The sequence below is a fragment of the Podospora anserina genome, chromosome 4 (assembly GCF_000226545.1).
Source record: "Podospora anserina S mat+ genomic DNA chromosome 4, supercontig 4".
In the NCBI taxonomy this organism is placed as follows: Eukaryota; Fungi; Ascomycota; class Sordariomycetes; order Sordariales; family Podosporaceae; genus Podospora; species Podospora anserina.
The window spans coordinates 2,005,109-2,025,572 of NW_001914850.1; the positions used below are offsets into that span (position 1 = coordinate 2,005,109).

General features: G+C 53.5%; 9 protein-coding genes across 9 annotated transcripts, besides 1 other annotated feature; 1 reads left to right on the forward strand and 8 right to left on the reverse strand.

Moving 5' to 3' along the window:
* Nucleotides 1–1,120: 1,120 nt before the first annotated feature.
* Nucleotides 1,121–2,428, reverse strand: PODANS_4_5450 (uncharacterized protein; the record flags this gene model as incomplete). The annotated part of the gene is made up of 1 exon (XM_001906275.1): nucleotides 1,121–2,428. The coding sequence occupies one exon, from the start codon at nucleotides 2,426–2,428 to the stop codon at nucleotides 1,121–1,123; it is 1,308 nt and encodes a 435-aa protein (XP_001906310.1).
* A 1,046-nt stretch (nucleotides 2,429–3,474) lies between these two features.
* Nucleotides 3,475–3,556, reverse strand: a tRNA (tRNA-Asp).
* A 339-nt stretch (nucleotides 3,557–3,895) lies between these two features.
* PODANS_4_5440 (uncharacterized protein) lies at nucleotides 3,896–4,426 on the reverse strand (the record flags this gene model as incomplete). Its single annotated transcript, XM_001906276.1, has 1 exon — nucleotides 3,896–4,426. The coding sequence occupies one exon, from the start codon at nucleotides 4,424–4,426 to the stop codon at nucleotides 3,896–3,898; it is 531 nt and encodes a 176-aa protein (XP_001906311.1).
* Nucleotides 4,427–4,955: 529 nt separating this feature from the next.
* PODANS_4_5430 (uncharacterized protein) lies at nucleotides 4,956–6,147 on the reverse strand (the record flags this gene model as incomplete). Its single annotated transcript, XM_001906277.1, has 4 exons — nucleotides 4,956–5,154; nucleotides 5,211–5,426; nucleotides 5,488–5,678; nucleotides 5,734–6,147. 4 exons carry the CDS (start codon nucleotides 6,145–6,147, stop codon nucleotides 4,956–4,958), a joined length of 1,020 nt encoding a protein of 339 aa, XP_001906312.1.
* Nucleotides 6,148–6,966: 819 nt separating this feature from the next.
* PODANS_4_5420 (uncharacterized protein) lies at nucleotides 6,967–8,942 on the reverse strand (the record flags this gene model as incomplete). The annotated part of the gene is made up of 9 exons (XM_001906278.1): nucleotides 6,967–7,039; nucleotides 7,105–7,195; nucleotides 7,253–7,368; nucleotides 7,422–7,632; nucleotides 7,689–8,071; nucleotides 8,120–8,261; nucleotides 8,315–8,538; nucleotides 8,603–8,686; nucleotides 8,809–8,942. 9 exons carry the CDS (start codon nucleotides 8,940–8,942, stop codon nucleotides 6,967–6,969), a joined length of 1,458 nt encoding a protein of 485 aa, XP_001906313.1.
* Nucleotides 8,943–9,391: 449 nt separating this feature from the next.
* On the reverse strand, nucleotides 9,392–10,923 carry PODANS_4_5410 (uncharacterized protein; the record flags this gene model as incomplete). The annotated part of the gene is made up of 2 exons (XM_001906279.1): nucleotides 9,392–10,645; nucleotides 10,705–10,923. The coding sequence occupies 2 exons, from the start codon at nucleotides 10,921–10,923 to the stop codon at nucleotides 9,392–9,394; spliced, it is 1,473 nt and encodes a 490-aa protein (XP_001906314.1).
* Nucleotides 10,924–11,559: 636 nt separating this feature from the next.
* Nucleotides 11,560–13,182, reverse strand: PODANS_4_5400 (uncharacterized protein; the record flags this gene model as incomplete). The annotated part of the gene is made up of 3 exons (XM_001906280.1): nucleotides 11,560–11,959; nucleotides 12,020–12,562; nucleotides 12,701–13,182. Coding segments are annotated over 3 exons (1,425 nt in total), but the record flags the coding sequence as incomplete, so codon positions are not given.
* A 1,007-nt stretch (nucleotides 13,183–14,189) lies between these two features.
* Nucleotides 14,190–14,861, forward strand: PODANS_4_5390 (uncharacterized protein; the record flags this gene model as incomplete). Its single annotated transcript, XM_001906281.1, has 4 exons — nucleotides 14,190–14,481; nucleotides 14,536–14,576; nucleotides 14,635–14,682; nucleotides 14,739–14,861. 4 exons carry the CDS (start codon nucleotides 14,190–14,192, stop codon nucleotides 14,859–14,861), a joined length of 504 nt encoding a protein of 167 aa, XP_001906316.1.
* Nucleotides 14,862–16,352: 1,491 nt separating this feature from the next.
* PODANS_4_5380 (uncharacterized protein) lies at nucleotides 16,353–18,758 on the reverse strand (the record flags this gene model as incomplete). The annotated part of the gene is made up of 1 exon (XM_001906282.1): nucleotides 16,353–18,758. The coding sequence occupies one exon, from the start codon at nucleotides 18,756–18,758 to the stop codon at nucleotides 16,353–16,355; it is 2,406 nt and encodes an 801-aa protein (XP_001906317.1).
* Nucleotides 18,759–18,967: 209 nt separating this feature from the next.
* On the reverse strand, nucleotides 18,968–20,083 carry PODANS_4_5370 (uncharacterized protein; the record flags this gene model as incomplete). Its single annotated transcript, XM_001906283.1, has 1 exon — nucleotides 18,968–20,083. The coding sequence occupies one exon, from the start codon at nucleotides 20,081–20,083 to the stop codon at nucleotides 18,968–18,970; it is 1,116 nt and encodes a 371-aa protein (XP_001906318.1).
* Between the last annotated feature and the right edge of the window lie 381 nt (nucleotides 20,084–20,464).

Consider the following 20,464-nt stretch of genomic DNA (forward strand, 5'->3'; position numbering starts at 1 on the left):
CTTGATAGACAAATCACGAGTTTCCTATAACGATGTATCACAAAACCAACAGCTTTTCATCTTGGAAAAACGCTACAATACGTCAGAATGAGAGCACTTGGCCCAACAACACCATGAAACCGGGCTGAACGCCATGAGCTCCGATTTGATGTACCAAACAATCGAACGTTTACTCTGGCTTCTCTCTCTCCGGTCTCTGTCACAAGTAGCGGTCAGCATACCAGATTGCTTACCTCATGACGATTGGGATGACACTGCAACAAATCGACGGCCGCATTGTCCCCTGCATCGTAGCATTGGTGCTGCCGGCCGCGAGAACGTGGCGGGGATGATCGGAAGTTGAGCTCCGGCGCCGAGCCGCTCTTGATGCAGGGCTCATGTTCCATGACCTCTGGGACGGATCGGACTGTCTGGCTTTTACCTATACCACCAAAGTTCACACAAGCTAGGTTTCTTTCTGGAAACTCTTTCGACTTTCGCAAGATCTTTATACTGTCCCACCTAAGCACTTGACCACCCATCTCCTTCAAACACTCTCGCATACCATATATTGGCTTACTACCTCAGGGTAAAATACCTAGGTACAGTGTTGTTGTTTGCTGGAAACCTACTCACCAGCCCACAACTGCCCGCATGCTGCAAGTCAGCAGCATGCTTCCAAGCACGCGAGATTTCACCAGTTGAATGTGAACCGGATACAGCAACAAACGAATCTGAATTCTGACAAGAAGAATAAAGTAGGTATCATGATGTTCCACCCTGCTGTTCAAATGTCCCCCAAAACGCCCGAATATGCCTGTGGAGATCAAGCCTGATATGACAGCCCCAATGAAAAGTATTAGCCAAGTTTGTCTACCACAACCGTAAGATCAGCATGCAAAGCCAACCCCTTCTCAGTTCGGTGTGACCACAACCACCTCAACCCCCTTCTTCCCCCCCTCCTCAACCACCGCCGTCTCCCCGCTCAGCCCCGAAGACAACGAATTCCTCTCCGACCTTTCCCCATCACCAGCCAAACACACCTCCACCATAGCCCCAAACACCGGTCCCCACCCCCACTCCCCATCCAACCTCTCCAGCCGTTCTCTCACCCCCCTGCCTACCCCCCTCCCCCCCTCCCTCAAACCCGCCTGCCTAAGCACGCCCCAACTACAGCTACATGCCCCCTCCTCCCATGCCCGTTCTCCAAGTGTTTCACCACCCTCCCCAGCACATCCCCCACCACCTCCGCCTTCTCCCCCTCCTTCATATACCCCATCAGCAACTCCATCAAGCCAACATCATACCCGTACTCGGCCGCCCAATGAAGCGGCGTCTTGCCTTGCCGATCCCTCGCCAGCGGATCAGCGCCATACTCGAGCAACACAGTCGCGCAGGCGGTGTCAGTGTGGGCAGCCCAGTGTAGCGGGCTGACTGACGGACCGTTCTTGCCCGTCGACAAAGGGTTGGGATTTGCGTTGCCGTAGCCCAGCAGAAATGACAGGGCAGTTGGGTTGGAGCACAATGTGGCGATGTGAAGAGCTGTCTGTCTGGTTGTTTTCCCGGTGGATGTCCCCCCTAGGGGTGATGGGATGGGTAGGTCAGCGGCTGCTCCCTTGTCGAGGAGGAGCTTGAGGATGGCCTCGGTTTGCTCAGGTGATAGGGAGTTGAGAGAGCAAGCTACGCTTAGCGGGGTGGAGGGATCTGACGGCCCGGTGGAGGGGAGGTTAGGGTTGGCGCCGCTTTCGAGGAGGAACTTGACAAAGGCTAGGTGGGCTTTTGGCCGGGTCTTTGCTAATGGGGAGCGGAGGGCGCAGATCAGGGGGGTGAAGCCGAGGTGGTTGGGGCTGTTGATGGGGATTTTGTGGCCGTGGAGGTAGGTGAACACCCTGGGAGCGTCGAGCTCGGAGCAGCCGTTGCAGAGGTCGGCGAGGTGTTGGACGGAGATGATGTTGGGATGGTGGGCCTGTTTCCCACCGAGGTTGGATGGAGTTAGAGAGGAGAGGAGGCGGGTGAGAAGAATGGATGACCGGGAACGCTTGTGGGATGGCTTCTTGGCCTTGGTTGAGACCGTGGAGATGGATACCTCTGCTTCAAGCTTGAGACGAGCCCGATACGTGGTCGAGAGTGTGGTGATGGTGTTGGCGAGGGCCTCATCCTGACGCTCGCGCTCGACCTCGTCTTGGGTGCAACGGCAACGGGGGGTGTGCACCCATATTGATGGGGTCGCAAGTTTGTTGCTCCGACTTGGTTTGATGATCTCACGACAGTTATATTGACGAGGAACTCTGGTCTTTGGTTGCCATCCCATTCTCACAAATGGTTCTGGGATGGGCTTGGAGGTGTAGTAGTGGAGCCCCGTGGGGGACTGGGTCCTTGGTGAAGACCAAGGGGACTCGTCCCATGGCTGCTGTTGTTGCCTGACGGTGAGTGCTGATGGTTCTGGCATGGTTTTGTTCTGGTACCTTATCTGGCCTGTCCTTTCCGAACAGACACTGCCCTGGAAGAGGAGGGCAATCTCTCAGGTATATACCCCTCGATCAGCATCGTGCATCCCTTCCTTCTTGCCGGAGTATTAAATTCCGCCATTGTTCGACATGTCCAAAGCCACACACTACCCGCCAATAATTAGACTTGGCGCACAGCTACCAAAGCGCTGGGACACGTCGTTCGGCGGTTGGTTTTGGGCACCGATCACGCTCGCCGAGCCATTAACATGGCTCAGCTCTACCCTGCTGTAACACTCTCTCAGGCCCCAGCTGAGAGGCAGCCAGCCCTCCACTCCCCAAAAGAGGAAATGGCTGCGAAACCTGGCCGCCACATGTCGCTTTTGCACACCTGAGAACTTTTGAGAAGACAATAATTGCCCTTCTATTCCAGTGACAACTCATCTTACACCAAACTCAGCCTGAGCCAGCCCTTCTCTGAATGGCAATGTTGAACTGGCCGCAGTTGATGATTTTTCCTCAGGGTTCCCTTCATGCCTGCTAGCGCCCTGGGTAAGGGTTAAACTAACCACTTCCCACCCCCTCCATTCCTCCCGTCTCTCTGCCTCCCGCCCATGCCCAGCAACACAAGGAAAAAAAACTTTATCTTGATCGCTACCGCACAGTCCCGTAGTCCCTTGCCTCTCTCTGTCTCAACAGACACGCAAACTCTTTTCTTCTCCTTGCCAGCCCCGCGAGGCCATACCGCTCTTCTCCGAAACCCTTTGCGTGACGGAAATTGTGGTCGGGGTGACGCGGGACATCCGATGACGCACGCACTCCCGCAACAGCAACAGTGATCAAAGTCAGCTGAGCTGAGAGCAAGTCGGACGAAAAAAGAGATGTTGTGGTAAAGTCTCGGACCGGGCCGTCAGTGATCAACGACGTTTTCTTCTGCTTTTCGGTGAAACATTACCCAACGTTTAGCGCACACCGACGGCACCGACGGCACGCACCACACCGCTGCCAGCAAAAAGTCACTGTGCACCAAAAGTGATGCAAAAGTGTACTCTCCCGCCGGGAATTGAACCCGGGTCTCGAGCGTTGTTAGTAATGACAAGCTCACATACTGACCACTATACTACGGAAGATTTGCAGGTGTGGGCACCTGTCGTAGGCTGTGGATTGGTTGGAAGCAGCTGCGGGAAAACTCCTCATATGGGTGGCTTGAATGGGAAACGCAGCGGAGTTTATGATATCTTCGCTGTTTCCTTGTTAACGGCCTCTTGGCCCAGCAAGTGGAGTCCTCACCGTCGAAAAGGAGAATGGCAACACCCGCCCCTGAATCACCCGCCGCATGGGGGAAAACAGCATATGACGAACTGACGCTCCTCAATGACGACGCGCCCCATCACAAACACCTCTACAAACATCCACCGAGACAAGCCTCCAGCTGTTAACCCGAACACCCGAATCCAAAACCCGCAGGCTCAACTCCCACCCAACTCCCTCACCCTCCCAAATGCCTCCAGTATCCCCCTCGCCAACTCCCCATAAGCAAACTCAATCCCCCCCTCCCTCACCTCCTCCTCAGTTGCCCACCTCCAATCCCTATGCTCCCTCTCCTCCAGCCTCACCACCGGCAGCCCCTCTTCCCCCCCGACGATCCTCACCAAAAACACCACCTTCCTCCACCACAACCCCGTCTTTGGCTCCTCCCACTCCGTGAAACCACCCCCCACAGTCCCCAGGATGTCCTTTTCGGGATCAACATCAAGCCCGGTCTCTTCTTTTACTTCCCTCGCCGCAGCTGACAGGATCGACGCGTCAAAGTCTTCTATGCCGCCTCCGGGCGTCTCCCATTTGAGGGGGAAGCCATCTTTCAGCGCGCGCTGGATGATGAGTGTACGGGCGACGTTTGTGGGAGAGGTGTGGATGATGACTGCCGAGACGACGAGGCCGCCGGTGATGGAGGGGTGTTTGGGAAGGTAGGTTGAAAGGGGCTGGTGGTATTCTTCCATGGTGTTGCAGGTGTTGGCGGGTTGGGTTTCGAGCTATAAATTGGTAGCTGAGTTGACTTCACGTGGCGCTGATGGGTGCTTGACTTCTACGGCGAAATCTCGTATTATTTGTCCCCTCCTTTTGAGGCTCTTTGAGACCAAACCGATGAAAATGCCGCGTCATCAAAAGTGACGTAAGGTTGTACGTACTGAGGTTAGGCAGACGTCGCGGGGATGGGTAAACTGACAAGCCACCTTCATCGCTGCCTGGAGATGCCAAATAAGCGCGGAGGAATACAGTAACCCAACACGACGCAAGCTGGCTCAAAATTGGAAAAATAGTGATATTGACAAGCTCTGTGAGTAGATCTTCAGTCTTTAGATCTTTGCATCCTTCGTCGTCAGACAGCATCCACAAATGAACAGCCAGTCTCGCAACTCCTTCCCCTCCACAAACCACCCGTCCAAGGTTTACCTTACTTGTAAGTGACGGGCATGCCACCGGGAAGCTCCGAAAGCCCTAAGAAAAGACACGTCAGTACCCATGCTATTAACCCCTAGCAAGGTTAAACTTACAGCCCTCGGTCTCTTCCGCAATCGTCTGCTGCTTCAAGCAAGCAACGGCTTGCTCGGCACTCTGAGTCTTGAGCTGACTGCACCTATCGCCGCTGCACCTGGCATCAAGCGCACGTTGCAAGGAATCGCCCTTCCAGCCAAAGACGTAGTCACCGTGCTGGCCATAACCGGTACTGGAGTTTTTATTAGCTGGATGTGTGACACAGGAGACAGGAAAGGGGATGCCTACCCGTCACCCATCGAGTACACAAGAGGTTGCCCCTTCTCAGGCCAGATGCTCTTATCGTTGAATGGTCTGGTATCCCACATAACCTCGTACATCAACTGCGGTAAGCGGACAGGATGGCTAGCGGGGCATGGTCCGGTCGACTCGAAAGAACCCGTCTGGGGATAAGAGACGTGGGACTTGTGGTCCGGGCTGTCAACATTCTTGCCATCCCAGCAGCTATTTCCGCCTGTTAGCAAAGCTGCTCCCATAAAGAGATGTAACCAAGACCATCACTCACGTGGGGAATGTGATGGTAGTCCTGATACCGCCAGGGCAAATCTTGTTGGGGAAGGAGGCGGTGTCTTCGCCCGTGCAGGGCGCGCCACCGAAGGGGTTCTGCTCAATGTTGTGTTCGCAGCGGTGGCAGATCTGCTTTTGCATGCCGCGCTGGTTGCGGAGGCTGGGGTCACCGACAAGCATGCGGAAGCCCTGGCATGAACATTAGCACCGATCCACATATCCAGCAACCAAATAAAACACCTACTGGCTTGAAGGCTGTGACCTTCGTCTTGCCATCGTACGGTGGGATGTAGTAGACTGTCACGCCACCCTTGCCCCTGAGCCCCAGGTTGACCATCTGTGGCACACGCTTGAAGCTACCGTTCTTGGCCTTGAAGTATACGTTGGCCGTCCAGTAGTTGGAAAAGTCCTCCGAGAAGGAGCAGGTCGTGCATGTTGACTGCGTGGAAGGATCGTACTCTCCTGGAGGCATGCTGGCGTTGAACGAGTTACCTCCCACGATCTGGTGCAGATGAGGAGACTGCAACGCGCCAGGATTGACGAGAGGATCGAGACGCTCAATGACCAGTTGACTGCACTGGAAGCGCATCATGGCGGCCTGGCCGGAGACATGGCGCACCCAGAGGGCAGCCGCCGTAGCGAGAAGGGAGGACTTCATCCTGGTTCGAGATGGCGGTACTCGTCTCTGGCTGGAAAGAAAAAGCAGAACTTTGCAGACGTAAACCGAAGAGGGGTGTTATATGCCAAGTTGGCCGCGGCTGGCTGTTGACTTATATCTCATTTCACACACTCCCATCCATTCACATACCGTTGCCGAACTCCGTGAGAGATAGACTGAAGTACCGCCCCGGACCAAACTGCCGTATATTGGAGCCAATCTTGACTGGATATATCCCGTGTGGGTAAACTGCCTTTGTTGTCAATCTGCCGCGTCTCGCCGACTTTGCTGGCCGTGCCGCACCTATTGGAGAAGCAGGATGAGGAGCAATATAAACCCAAATGAACATTTGCGCGGACCCCACTTTCGACTTCATCTTTTTGACAGGACCATAACCAGCGATTGGTGCCTGTCAATGATCGTTCACTCTTTTCAGACAGCTTGGTGGCATTGCCACATGGACCTGGGTCCCTGTCTGGTATTTCCAAACCCTGAAGGCGAATTCACAGGACCTGGTAGTCCCACTCTCGGCAAGCCTCCCGGATGCTGGTGGCGTCTGTTGGTTCACGGTAGTTGGCGTGTCATCGCACAAGCAAAGAGCTTATCTCAACCTCAAGTTACAGCAGATGACACCGATTTGCTATTAATAAGTCGAGCATGGATATCTCGGCAGTCTTGTCATCTCGTGTGAATGCTGCCTCGTTCTGGGCGGGTTCGGATCGTGGGTTCGCTTCTGCATCTTGTATGCAGTTGTGTCTGAGAGGGGAAAGATCATCGGGTTTTCAAAGTCTGCGCTATCGCCGGGCTTGCGGCGTCATACTAGCTTTCTGGGATGTCCCTATAAGTGGCTGAGGTATCGTCCTCGCCGAGCAAAGCAGAATTGGCTCTTGGTCTGCAGCGAGCCTATTAATAAACGCTCATCGGCGAGTTCTTCTGATGCCTAGCTGGTGAGCTTACCTCTTGAGTTTCCTTTCCGCAATCCGCAAAGCAATACACATGACAATGACCAACAACCAAAAGACGATCGAGAGCTGCCAGGCATATGCATCTACGCCATTGCTGTTAGCACTGGGCTTGAGGTACCTAAGTCGGGGATCAACCATACAATACGGCGCCTGCGAAGCCGGCCAGATGAGAACCTGGGACCATGACAGCACAGCATAAACACCAGCAATCGAATACCCAATAATCAGTGTGCGAGCTTCGGAGTCCTGAGGAAGCCTGTTTGCTAGTCAGCACGTGACCCAGTCTCTTCCCAATTAGACAACACCAACAGCTCAGACAGCCAGGACATGACCAACGGTGCAGTTCCTAGACTTAGATAGGTCATCAGGTAACTAGCATAGGCTGATGATAATGGTGTTGTATCCGGATGTGAGGTCCACACACTCATAATCGTGCAAGGGATTAGTCCGATGATAGCTTGGGCGACGACAAGAGTCCATCTTGTTTGAAATACATCGGACAGGATTGCCCATATCCAGACTGATTAAAGTCAGCATGACGATGACAGCCCCGCACACAAGAATCGAGAGACTCACCGCACACGATATTGATAGCTCCTCCGGCGATGGGAATTGCATTTACCTCCTCTGTGGTCCATGTCGGTGTCCCGTCAGGGTTTTTCAAGCTCTTGAGAAACAGGTTGAAGTAGTTGTATCCGTACGGAGCCAAAACAGTGGCGATGTAAAGGGCAGGAATGAAGTAGGCAATCCACATAGAGAAGGTCCGTTTGGCACTGTCCCAGGTGATGCGCTTGGTGTCAGACCGGCCATGCCGATCGAGGCGCACAGTGGCCATGGCAGCATGGTCAGCGCTGAGCCAGAATGCTCCGGGGTTTGGCAGCTTTGGGTAGTCAGGGATCATGAAGAAGCCGGCGAGACCAATGGCCAAAGTCATGATGCCGTTGATAATAAAGAGCCAGCTGTTGTTGGTTAGTACGCGACATCTGTGAGAAAATAGTCAGACATACCGCCATCCCCGAAGGCCCCAGGTCCCCTCTAGTGTCTCGAGAATTGCTACCTGGAGGGCTCCAGACATCATCGATCCAAGGGCTTGGCATGAGTGGTAGAACCCCATGCGTTTTGCAAGCTCCATCGGTGTGTACCAGTACACTGCAGACGTGTTAGTAAAGCGCCCCATGGGGTAAGACTGAGTGCTCACGCACTGAAGAGGGTCATCATCCCCGGCCACGCACTGCTCTCAAAGAGACCAAGCAAGACTCTCAGTGCATAAACTTGACGGGCATTTTGAGTGAAGGCGATGAAGGCGGTGACAAAGCCCCAGCCAATTTCCAGTCCCGGCAACCAGTAACTTGGACGTACGTAGGTAATGATGACTTGGGATGGGATAAGCATGAGGCAATATGAGATGCTGAAGAAGGTGGTGAAGCTGTGGGCGGCCAGGACATTAGTTTTCCATCTTCCTGGACCGGAGATGGTGGAGCATGACGTACTAGTTGAGTTCATCACCATACAGCTCGAGATCTTCCTTCATGCCGGAGACATATGCCGAGCTGATGTTTGTTTGGTCAAGATATCTGTGTGATTGTCAACTTGAATCCTTGCATTGGTCATATTTCGGTTACCCCATTGCTCACTTTATTACTTGACGAAAGCCGGTCAGAACGATGCGGTATAGCTCTCATGGCATGGCACTCACCCTGAGATATGCACCCAAATGTCATCAAAAAGATATCCAGCCGCCGAACCAAGTCTTGCTCCAGTGGGGAGCTCTTGACGCTGGTCGTCGGTGGCGGCCAAAAAGCGACCCTCTGTGTAGCTTTTCCCAGCCATGACAGTTGCCCATTGCCGCCGACAGTCTCGCTGCTCTCGTTCAAGGAGACAGTGTCGTTGTGGTCACTGTCGTGGTGGGGGTCTTGTGGCGCATCGCGAGCTGATAAGGCGCGATAGCGCGCGGCTGATGATGACATATTCGGCAATCCAAAACAATAAGAGATACTCACTGAACAAGTATCATCTCGTAAGCGAAGTGAAATCACAGCTTTACTCCTTCCAACACAGAGTTAGTTGTTGAAACGACAAATTCGCGTTGTTTGATGGAATGAATGTCTTGAACTTATCGCTAGTCAGATGACAGATGATAGCGCCCCACCACCGCCAGCTGCGAGCGGCTATCCGCGGCTGGCAGCGCACGCCAAAAGCCCCTGAACGAATCCCTAAACGATTCACTTCCTCCATTTTTTATCTACCATCGGCACGACTAGGTAGATAATCCCCCCGTCTCACCCCCTCAAATCCCCCACCAACCTCTCCAGCACCGTATCAGTAAAAATCCACAAACTCGTACTCAAATGCACCCCCAAACTCGCCCCCGTATACCACGTCCCCCTCCTCCCCTGCAGCCCATTCAACCGTTGGATGAACCCGCCCTCCAGCTTCTCCTTCGTGACATACGCACTCACCAACCCATGCGGCTCAAACATGTGGAACGTCAACCTCTGCGCAGGACTCGTCTGGTTCACCACCCCGCCCTCCACCAGCTTGTCAAACGAGTCCTCAATCACCTTCTTGGCCTGGGCAGCAGTGAACGTCTGGTCGCCCACAGCAATGAGCCGGAAGTAGGACGAGTCGGCGTAGTTCTCGAAGCGGGTGTTGTAGGGGTAATCGGGAATCGCCTCGGGCCAGTTGGCTGGCTGGGCCGAGGCGGGAATATTGACGAGGGATTTGTTGAGGGGTAAAGAAGGGTGAGAGACAACTCCGACGTAGCTGGCGCTGTAGTTAAACTCGCCGAGCGTGGACCTTTCCTCACGGTCGAGGTCAAGAGGCGAGGTGTTTGCCTCGCTGGGGATGGCTGTGTAGAGCAGTCTTTTGGCGACGATCCTCGTCTTGACACCAGTGGCAGAGTTTCTCACGATCAAAGTCACGCCCTTGCGGGAGGAGCGCTCCTCGGTGGATATCACCGTGGTGGATGTCAAGGCGTCAGCGCCGAGGGAGGTGAGGATACGGTCGTAGAGGTCTTGGTTCTTGCGGGAGACGGGTACGATGCTGGTTTCGATGCCCAACAGGACCCGGACGAGGTTGACGTTGAAGGAGCGCATGAACCAGACCGTCAAGTGACCCATCATGTCATGGATACCAAAGCCGGTCGTGGCGTGGAACATGGGTACAGCAGCCGTCAGGTTGTATTTGGCAACAAAGTCGCGGAATGGCAGCAGCAGATCGGCTGGGATGTCTTGTGGCAGGGGGAATGTCCACCATCCAGGCTCCAATACTGGGAGGAAGGACTCGGCGACTTCGAGATACCTCTGCAGCGCAGCGGTTCTATCAGCTGCAGACGGCGGGCTGTAATTGGTCAACTTCTCGCCGTTGGTGAAGTCGATAGACACTGTCTCGGCTGTCGATCGAACATTGGGCTGCATTTCGACTCCGAATCTTTCAAAGAAAGCTCGTGCTCCACCAATCTCGATCCAGTTTTGGACTCCGCAATCAAAGCCACGCCCTGTTACAGGATCAATGAATGTGTTGACATGTCCTCCCTAAGGTATGGTAAACTTCTCGTCAGCGCCGTCAGTGAGTCGAGGACGATGAAACTTACAAGATTGGAGTTCTTCTCAATAACAACCACACTGACGTTGTAATCTTCCCTCAGCCTAACAGCTGAGTAAGAGCCTGAAGCACCACCCCCGATGATAGCAACATCTTTGTAGATGGTCCGGATACGATCATTGCCCTTGCCCTTGCCTTTGCCTTTCCCATCGGCCAAAGTGAGCACGAAACCACTCAAGGCCACAGTAGCAAGAACCGTGCTCCGCATTTTGACGACGAGATGACAGGAAACAATAAAAAGTCCCAGTCCCAGTCGGAGATTCATCAAGTACCTATTTATCCTGCAGAAACATGGGACTCCCCGCAGCGGGAGAATCCCACCACCCGACCACGTAACTCTCCAATGCAAGGGCCATCTTACTTTTCTCGGGCACCTGTCGTGTAACCATAAAGTAGAGTGAGCTACCACACCTGCTGGACAGCTCTGTCAAATTTGCTGACCAACATGCGATGAGTTTGTTGGTTCTGCCTTGGTGTAAGGTACCAAGCGTGCGAATGAGGGTCGGCAATCCAGTGCCCTAATGTAAGCCAAGGCGGTAACGAGGCAGACGTGGCGTGCAATAATGCAGTGCAAGCAGATTGTTGTTTTGACTCCAAGCTAAAGAGGCGGCTTTTCCACAACCATCGACAATGAGAGTGGAAAAAGGATGATCGATTAGATTGTAGGGAAAACAATATCTCAACTACGCTAATCAGTACGTCTGCAACCTCAATTGGCAATCCCCTCATCAAACTCAAGAGAAACAAGGAAGGACAACCGTGGACCAAGAATCCTGGTCACTGATTATGTCCTTTAGAGCCCTTGCAAAACTCGCCGTAACCGTCGCCTCTTCACAGTTTCCCTTCACATCATGGATTGTAGCCATCTCTCATGAGTCCTCTGGCCAACACTCTTAAGCCAGCCTGCTGTTTTTACGGCAGACAAAGCGGCCAAGGTGAGGTACTCCTCGCGGTCCGTCATCAGCTTTTCCAAAGCCTCCTCCCAAGGTCCAATATCTTGATCTGGAATGATGTAGTCCCCATTCTCATCTCGCTGATGACCGGTGACAGGGTTGATGGGAATGATGGGAGGGACGTTGACCTTGGCCTCAGGGAGCCCGCCAGAATTGGAAGCAATGACAGGTATACCACGAAGCTGCGCCTCCGTGACAATAAGCCCCCAGGCTTCGTGCCAGATAGATGGGGCGAGAAGAATCTTGATGCGGTCCCAAATGTCGTCGGTGTTCGGGGTAGTCGCCTCGATGCTGTCATCCATGGGTTAGTGTCATGCACTCCACCGCACAGTAGCTAAAGAAAAAACACACCGGATATTGGGATAAGCCTTTATTCTCTCAATGTGTCGAGGTTTGGACCCCCAGCTAGTCCATGTGACAAACTTCATGTGTGGGAACTTGGCAGCTAGGCCAAGCACAATATCCAAGCCTTTGATGGGGGCCGGGTTGACCATACCAATCTCCTCCTTGTCGACATTGTTTCGAATAGCCGGCATCCTACCAGTGTCAACATCGAGAAAAGTCCAAGGTGTGTGCGCCAGAAACTTGGTCTGAAGCCTGCCATGCTCCCATGCGTAACGTTGAATGGCCTTGGACACGGACCAGACCCCGTCCAACTTGCGCAGCATTTCATTTTCCACCTTGGCGGAGATACAGTGGCCCTCTACACCTGCACAGTAGGGACCAAAAGGAACTTGTTCCGCCGAGTGCACAATACACACCCGTTTGAACGTCTCCCGAAGAGCATGACCAGCTGTGAGCTTCATGGTGAGGGAATCGTTGAAAAGAACGTGGGTAGGTCTGAAGTCGGTTATAGCTCTGGAGTATACTCCAGTAAGGCCCTTGATGCGGCTGCTGAGATCATCGTTCTACAGTTGAGCACAAAGGGCAGTTAGCTTCAGGGTAGCAACAAGAGACAGTGAGAGGAGCCCTACTTCCAAATACGCCCGCGATTCCACCTAGAACTCGCCGGCTGGATAGGCAGCTTTGAACTCATGACGCGCAATGGTGGTGTTGAGTATCCCCCACTCGTCGGTAAACTCGTTGATATGGAGCTTGTGCTCCTGGTTCTTGCCATCGGTGACAATGACAGGTTCCAAGCCTATCACGCCAGGATAGACTCCCTTGGCCTTGGCTCTCCTAGCATATTTATCGAGCTCCTCGGGGAAGGCATAGCAGACCTGGGCAGTGGCATGGCCCAGCCTGCTCAGGTTGCGTAGGAGACAGACATTCGCCTTGTAGCCGCCCGAAGAAGGAGTCAGGCCATGAGCCGTCTGGACAAGCAGCAAGCGCATTCTCGGACCGCCCCCGGGGGTATATCCTTCAAGTTGAAGCTGAGGATAATGCATCTGGGCTGATGGGTGTCGTTGAGAATGCGTGGTATAGAAGGTATAAGACGAAACTGCCGCAAAGCGATGAGGTCGAAGACAGGGTTGTCGATCGAGAGAAGAGTTGATATCCAATGCTGAAATAGGTCAAAGACGGTCTTTTATATAGGAAAAGAGAAGAGGCGGGCTACATGACGTTCTGGTCACCGGTTGAGCGAGTTATTTTCCAAGAACTCGAATCCAGATGCTGGTGACCAGAAGGGAGCAAGACAGGGCTGCACGAGATCGTCGTGCAATGTCCTCGTTTGTCCGTTTTACGTGGAGTTTGATTTCGTGACACTTTTGGTAAATTGAATAACGATAACTAGTGCCAAGAAAAGCGCGCAAAAGGAAATTGAAGGACGATACCGTGATGCCGTCGTCAAAGCCGTCGGGGATTTGGTTGGGTGGTGGGTTGTATTTGGGTCAGGTGGGCAAGAAACTGATGGGGTCTGCAAACAGACAGCTTGACCCTCTGCCTTCCCCCTGTGCAAGAGGAAGGAACGAATGATGACCTCTCCGGGGACTCGGTCAGTGGAAACCGGAAATCATAAAGTTCCTGCTCCGATTCGCAAGCCGCCAGATAAGCCGTACCTTCCTCTGATTCAAGGTAGATCACGAGCCCATGTGAAACATGCGAGTATTTTATTTAAACACCACATAATGTAGAGATACCCTTTAATACGCCCAATGGTGTTTCATTTGAACCCGGGTTTCTCTCAAGGACGCAACAGACCCCACCGTAGATTTGGTAGAGTGCCACCTGCCATCCACTATGCAAACAAACTGGGCACGACATAATTCATCTCAAATACCTATTATCGTCCATGCTTTTCAATGGCATTTTGGCTCATCGGCCTTCATGAGGGCAGTTGAAACTGACAATCACTGCTGCAACAACACCGGAGAAACATTCACACCCGAAACTATTGGAGGGCCTGGCAGGTTCAGGGGCATGAACCTCTCGTATTAATGACGAACACCACCCTCGGACCCTCCCGCCGTCAATAGCCAGTGCACACCAACACCCATGACGTTGATTCTGTGGCTTGTGACCCTTCTCTGTGTGTTTTGTCCAACACGGACACATCTGTGCGCCCACCCATCCCCGGATCATGATGACATACCGGCCTCTGCAAACAAAACCACTGCCCTTTCCGCTCTTCCGCTCTCAACCTCTCATTTCCTTGCAACCTTACCTTACACTTTTGGTTTTTGACAACTTTCCCATGTCCTATACAGCATCAGCCAAGCAAATCGGCGACAAAGTAAACATGTCCTACGCCGGAAACTCCAAGGTTGGGTTCCCTAACATCTATGAGGACTCCAACCAGAAGAACATCAAGAAATCCGAGATTGACGAGATGACGAGGCACTCGGGGGAGAATGTCAAGGGTTTCATGCCAAGTATTCCCAACATTTCCGTCTTCTCCGCCATGCACACTGACATATATGCTCCAGAGGATCAACCTGGCGAGGTGAACAGATTGTACGAGGAGAAGGTATGACACGATCCATTGTTGCCCAGCCAGAGTTATACTGACAAGGTCTGCTCCACAGTTCAAGAGAGAGAGGGCCGACGCCCTAAAGAATGACCCAACCTTAGCGGTACCTTGACTTGCCCCTTATCACTCGACGCGGATTGGACTGACAACAGTTGCCAGGCGACCCTCAACAACAACAAGCCTTCGAAAGGTGCGATAATTGACAAGGAGATTGAGGAAGAAGAGCGGGCGATGCTTGAGAAGAAGAAGGGCAAGGGCATGACAGGGGAGAGCCACTACTAGCAAGCATCCCGACTCCAATCTAGAATAGCCATCTATCTAGTCGCCATCCAGCTCCCACAATTCATCCATGCTCTCTGACAGCTTCTCGGGGTTATTGTAGTCAAAGAACCAATCATTCATGATGTGCTCCCAGTCGAGGATCTCACTTCTTGGTGAGTCGTGTAAAATAGCCTCAAGTCGATGGTGGGGTAGCCGGTGGCCATCTCTGCAAATGGCCGCGGAATCTCTGCGACGGTTGACGGGGAATTCATTGCGCGTGGTGTAATTATCATCAAATGACCACTGATCGATCATCTGGGCCACCTGTATATTTCTTTGGTAAGTCTGATGTGGCCACTTCCTCCTGTTGCTGCCCAAGTTCTTGATCCTCCTTTTCTTCGAACTCGCACAACTCATCAGGTTGGTAACCCCGTTCCACCGCCCCCTGATAACCCTTGTCCTCCATCCATTCCTTGATCTTCTTCACTGGACCAACAAAAGGTAGCAGAAAGGCGCCCAGTAGATCATAATCGGACCAACTCTGCTTTTTAGCTGTGATCCCTGGTGGGTTGGTGGTAAGAAAGTGCGTGCATCCAACTCGCGCACATTGACACCGAGTCTGGCCCAAACCAGCCACCCCCGACGACAACATTCCCATCGTCATCAAAATGACTATGCCAATTTCCGTCACAAAGAGAATACTCCCAATCGTGTTCCCACCTGGCGTGCTCGAGTTCGTTGTAGACGTTGACAAATGTGCCGCCTCGGTAGGCACGATAGTCCCAACTTCCACCCGCGAACCCGTTCTTCAACACGACCGTTCTGTCCTCCCTCGACGACGCAACCGCCCATTGTTCCACCTTGAAAATAATCTTCTCCCTCCACTCCTGGATGGCAATTCCATGCTGCCTCCAGGAAGGATGTAAATACCTCCCATAATTATCCCGCGGAAAGAACAACACCGGCTGAATCTCCACAACCTTCTCCTCTGCAGTTCTCAGTCGTCTCAACGTCAAAACACCACCCAGATCCTCCCCGCTCAACCCCGCCCTGGTGAACTGCCCCCTCAACCCAGCCGCCACCCCCTCCCAGAACCCTTCAGAAGAAGATCATGACGGGGGATGAAGGTTTGGCTCGATGAGGTCAGGGGCAGGTCAAGTGTGTGTTAGATGGTCACAACATGTCTTTCGCGTGGAGAAGTGGCAATGAGCCCAGTGAATTGGTGGGTTGGACGTCGCAAGGCAAGCACTGGAACAGGCAGATAGCGGACCAAACATTATTCTCCTTCGACCGGTGACTCGGGCAAAATAAAGAGAACAGGTGAAGCTTGCAGTAACTGTGCCTTGTACAAAGCTCGCCTCAGACAAACCACATCCTGAGCAACATTGACTGGATTCTACACACAAACCTGACACTGACCGAAACCTACCTTGCCTAGCCAAACCTAAAACAAAAGAAACAAACCAAACACCAACCCTACGCATTTTAGCCCTCAGACGCAAACCACCTACCTCAATCCTCATCGTCATCACCATCCCGAATGTAGCACCTACCTACACACTGGACAGCCAGCTTCGGTGCTCGATCATAGTACATGCCGTCCCTGGAGAAAAGCTGCGCCCTTATCGCACTCGTCATGTTGTTGCGTGCAAGGTTGCGCAGCACCTGATCCGCATATTCATCGACGTTGGTCCTGATGAGCTCCGCCCAACCATTCAAATCTGGCGAGTTCCTACTAAAGGGGTTGAGCAACGAGAGCGTCTCATGTTCATAGAATATATTGGCAGCCCTAAGGTTGGCAATGTACGCGCTGTTCGATGGTGCATGTCGTGGCAGGGTCAAAAGCAGTGGAACCTGGGGCGTACAATACTCTTCATCACCACCATCGGCCGCAGCAGCAAAGCGCCTCAACTCGTTGACTCGTCTCGTCAGGCTGCTACCCCGTCGCGGATTCTGGCGGGAAGCGCGCCAATGTCCACTGCCGGACGAAGAAAGCCCGAGACATCTGCAAAAGAACATCTTGGCCCGTAGAGATTCGTATCCAGGAGGCCCAAACATGTCCCTCCGGCGAGCGCCTCGTTCTAGCAGAAGCCTTACCAGCCCGATATTTGCATTCTTGACAGCTAGTGCAATAGGTGCCCAGCCACCGATGGTCTGGGCGTGGATATCCGCACCGTTGTCGAGAAGAAGGCGTGCTGCCCTGACTTGCTCGTCGAGCTGGGTGGACAGACCAAAGAAACAGGCAAAGTGAAGCGGGGTCCAACCTACCACGTCACGGGCGTCGATTGCCAGGCCAGAAATCTCTGGACCGCCGAGAAACTCCACCAAAGGACGGACCCTGTCCCCCGAGGCAAACATGGACGCGAAGTGAAGTGGTGTCATGCCTTCCGAGTCTCTTCTGTCCATGTCTGCTCCCATTGCAAGCAGAGAAGTGACGAGGGTGGAAGAACCAAGGAAGCCAAACGGCAGACAGACCCAGCGGAGCGCGGTCAAATCACTGGTCCACCAGGTCGAATTGTAGTTGTTGGATAAGTCTCGGGTGTCAACGGCGGCGGAGGATCTGCCGAACAGAGTCTCGCCGTCCGTCTCGCATGCTTCGCCCATGCGTCTTAGCAGGCCAGAGGTGATTTGAAGGAAGTCTGTAGCCGTGTGACCAAGCCCGTAGACAGTGGAGCAGTGTGTTATCCAGCGGTCGGTCAACTGAGTAACAGCCAGAAAAGGAGAAATCTCGCGTTGGGCGAAACTCACCATATCTAAGCCATGCGGCTGGGACAAGCTTAGGGCGAATATCCGGAAGACCTCGGGGGTTCTATTCATGTTATACCATGGGCACTCCTGATCGCTCGCGAGCATAGCAACTATACGTTGAGCATCACGACCAGCCCCATACTGCAACAGCAACCGCACCTTTTCTTCGTCAAAAGACCAAGTGTCCCCGCCACTGGACGCTAGATATGCCATCAGGGGAGTAAGTTCACCATGCAGCCCGCTCGGATATGCATCCCTTGTTATGCCGGTCGTGATCACCGGGGCGGATACATCAGGGCGCGAGTTCAAGTGGAAAATCCTCTGGCACGTACCGTACTGTCCTTTGAGTAGCGGATCAGCCCCGTGTTGCAGGAGGAGTTGGACTGTTTCTGCCGGTACGGACGACTGCATTGCAAGTCCCAAAGGGAGCTCGTGCCGTGCGTTGTACGGGTACCGGCCATAAAAGCGCCAGGACCAGCCAGTGTACAGATTGGGGTCGGCGCCGGCCTCCAAAAGGGCCTGAACAATACGGGGGTTTCCGCGCTGAAGGCTGGGTGTGTCATCCATGGTGCGGTGGAGAGGGTATGAAGCTTTCAGTCGGTAGGCGTAGCAGTTGACCGAATAGCTGTCAGGAGAGTTGACGTCGGCGCCTCTCTGGCAAAGTGATCGCACCAGTAAGGCGTCGTCTATGCAGATGGCGAGCTTTAGTGGGGTGTTGAACATGCACTCGTGAAAATCGGGATCGCGGATGACCCAGGTACAGTCTACCGCGGTGCCGTGGTCGAATCGGTGGTTGACCGACGCGCCATGGGAAAGGGCCCGGTCGAGCGTTTCTAGGAAGCTGAAGGTGCAGGCCCATCGGAGGGAGAGGCAGTCGAACTCGGCAACGTCGCGGGAGTACAAGGCGGGAATGGCAAGGTCGGCCAAGTAGCGGCAAGTGAGGGCGAGGTGGAAGAGGTCGGCCTGGTACAGATAGCAGAATATGAGGAGGTGCAGTTCGTGGGGGAGGCGGTTGAGCATGGACTTTGCCGGAGGCCAATGCGGGGGAGGCAAGTCGTAAGGTTGGGCACCGTTGCACCATCGATCGTACAATGTTGTGTATTCCTGCTTTCTAAGCTCGAGATACTCGGCAAGCATCGGGTTGGGACGGCCCTCGCGGAAGACTCTCATGGTCGCAGTCTCGGAAAAGGAGGAGAAGGTGCCAGGTCTGAGGTTGTGTACCTGTAGAGGGGCCGTTGCCTTTTGAACCGAAGCTGTCACGCTGTGCAACCAAGTCGCCAAGACAGAGGATCGCCAAGAATGAGGACGGATGGGCGTCCTCACAGCGGGACCATTGGGTGGGTATCATTGATTCTTAGACATTCTACGTACCCATGGCCTTACTTTTGCCGTATGTTTTTAGGCTTGCGCTTTTTGAAAACAACCGCTGCAACAGCCGGCTCTTCGTTGCCGAGCTCCTGTTTGACCATGGCTGGAGGCGCCTCATCTTGGACAGCTTGGATGGCTTCCAGAGCAGGCCCGTCCTGGCTTTCCTCCTTCTTAACGACTGGAGCCTCGGGCACACCCTCCTCCCCCTTGACTTCGCCCTTAACCTCGGTGTCCTTCTCTTTCTTGGTCTTGACAATCGTCCCACTCAGCAGCTCCTCCAACTCTTTATCCTCTTCTTCTGGCATGCTTTTCGATCCAACCCCCCACCTCTTCCGTTTCTTGAACAGCCCATTCAGAGCCTCCTCTTGTTCCTTTTCTTCTTCTGTCCTTTCTCTTTCCCTCTTGACTCCCACCGCTCTGCCCTCATCTTTGGTATCATCAGCAGTCTTATTGCCAGAATCTCCATCGTCAACGACCCTCGTAGAAGTGACGCTCCACTCCCCCACCATAGCCATATCCTTCCTCAGTTCGGTCGGGATATTCACCCCCAACTCGGCCAGCTGCTCCAGTTGTCTCTGTCGTTCAGCCTGTGATAGCTGCCCTGTTGGCGCTGCTGGTGGTGGCGCGCTGCTAGTGCTGCTGCCATGTTTCTTCGCCCCGGCGCCTCCACTCCCACTCCCTGACGCGGAAACAACTCCATTCAGCCTTTCCACCTCCCTCTTGGCCCTGTCCTTCTCTCGTTGTTCTTGCTCGGCGGATCTGTGGAGGTCGCGAAGGGAGCGCTTGATGGCGCCCTGATGTTTGCCCGTAGACTCGTGGTTGGCGCGCTCGAGCTTGGTGTCGCGGACGTAGACGGAGCAGTGTTTGCACCAGTACTTGGGGGTTGATTTCCAGTATTCCGACATTGTGGGCGGTGTGTAGGCGTCAGATGTGTTGATGAGGATGGTCGTCGCAGAATGTTTGATGATGGCTGACAGCCAAGCAAATGGATAATGGATGCGGCAGGCCGGAAAAGTCCCGGAGTATGGGAGTCTTGGCAGCGAGCAAACAGTGCACGAACCATATGGCAGCCCCACCACACCACTGCAGGATCCCGTATGATTACCCAACACGACAGACGCCATCATCATCGCGACATGTCCGCGTCGACTTCATTCCACACCTCAGCTCTCATCGGTTTCATGTTTGACTCATCACTCAGACCGCCGATGGTGATGTCCTCGGAGTGGTGGGGTGAGATCATGTCATGCCCTACCACACGACAGTGCGCCCAGAGTTATCGAGATATCTTTCTCCCATTGTATAAAGCTTGCCCTCCTCTCTCGAGAGCCCATCTACTTACAAAAAAGACGAAGCGTCGAAAAAGAAGATCGCCGCAGTAATAGAGAGTTATGTAATTATCACCTCCCCCTGATTACGTCCCATGTATCTTGTCCCCCCATGTCATCATGAACTGCAAAAGAAATCCCGAGAACAAAGCTGGAAAGAAGAAAACGACCTCAAATTGC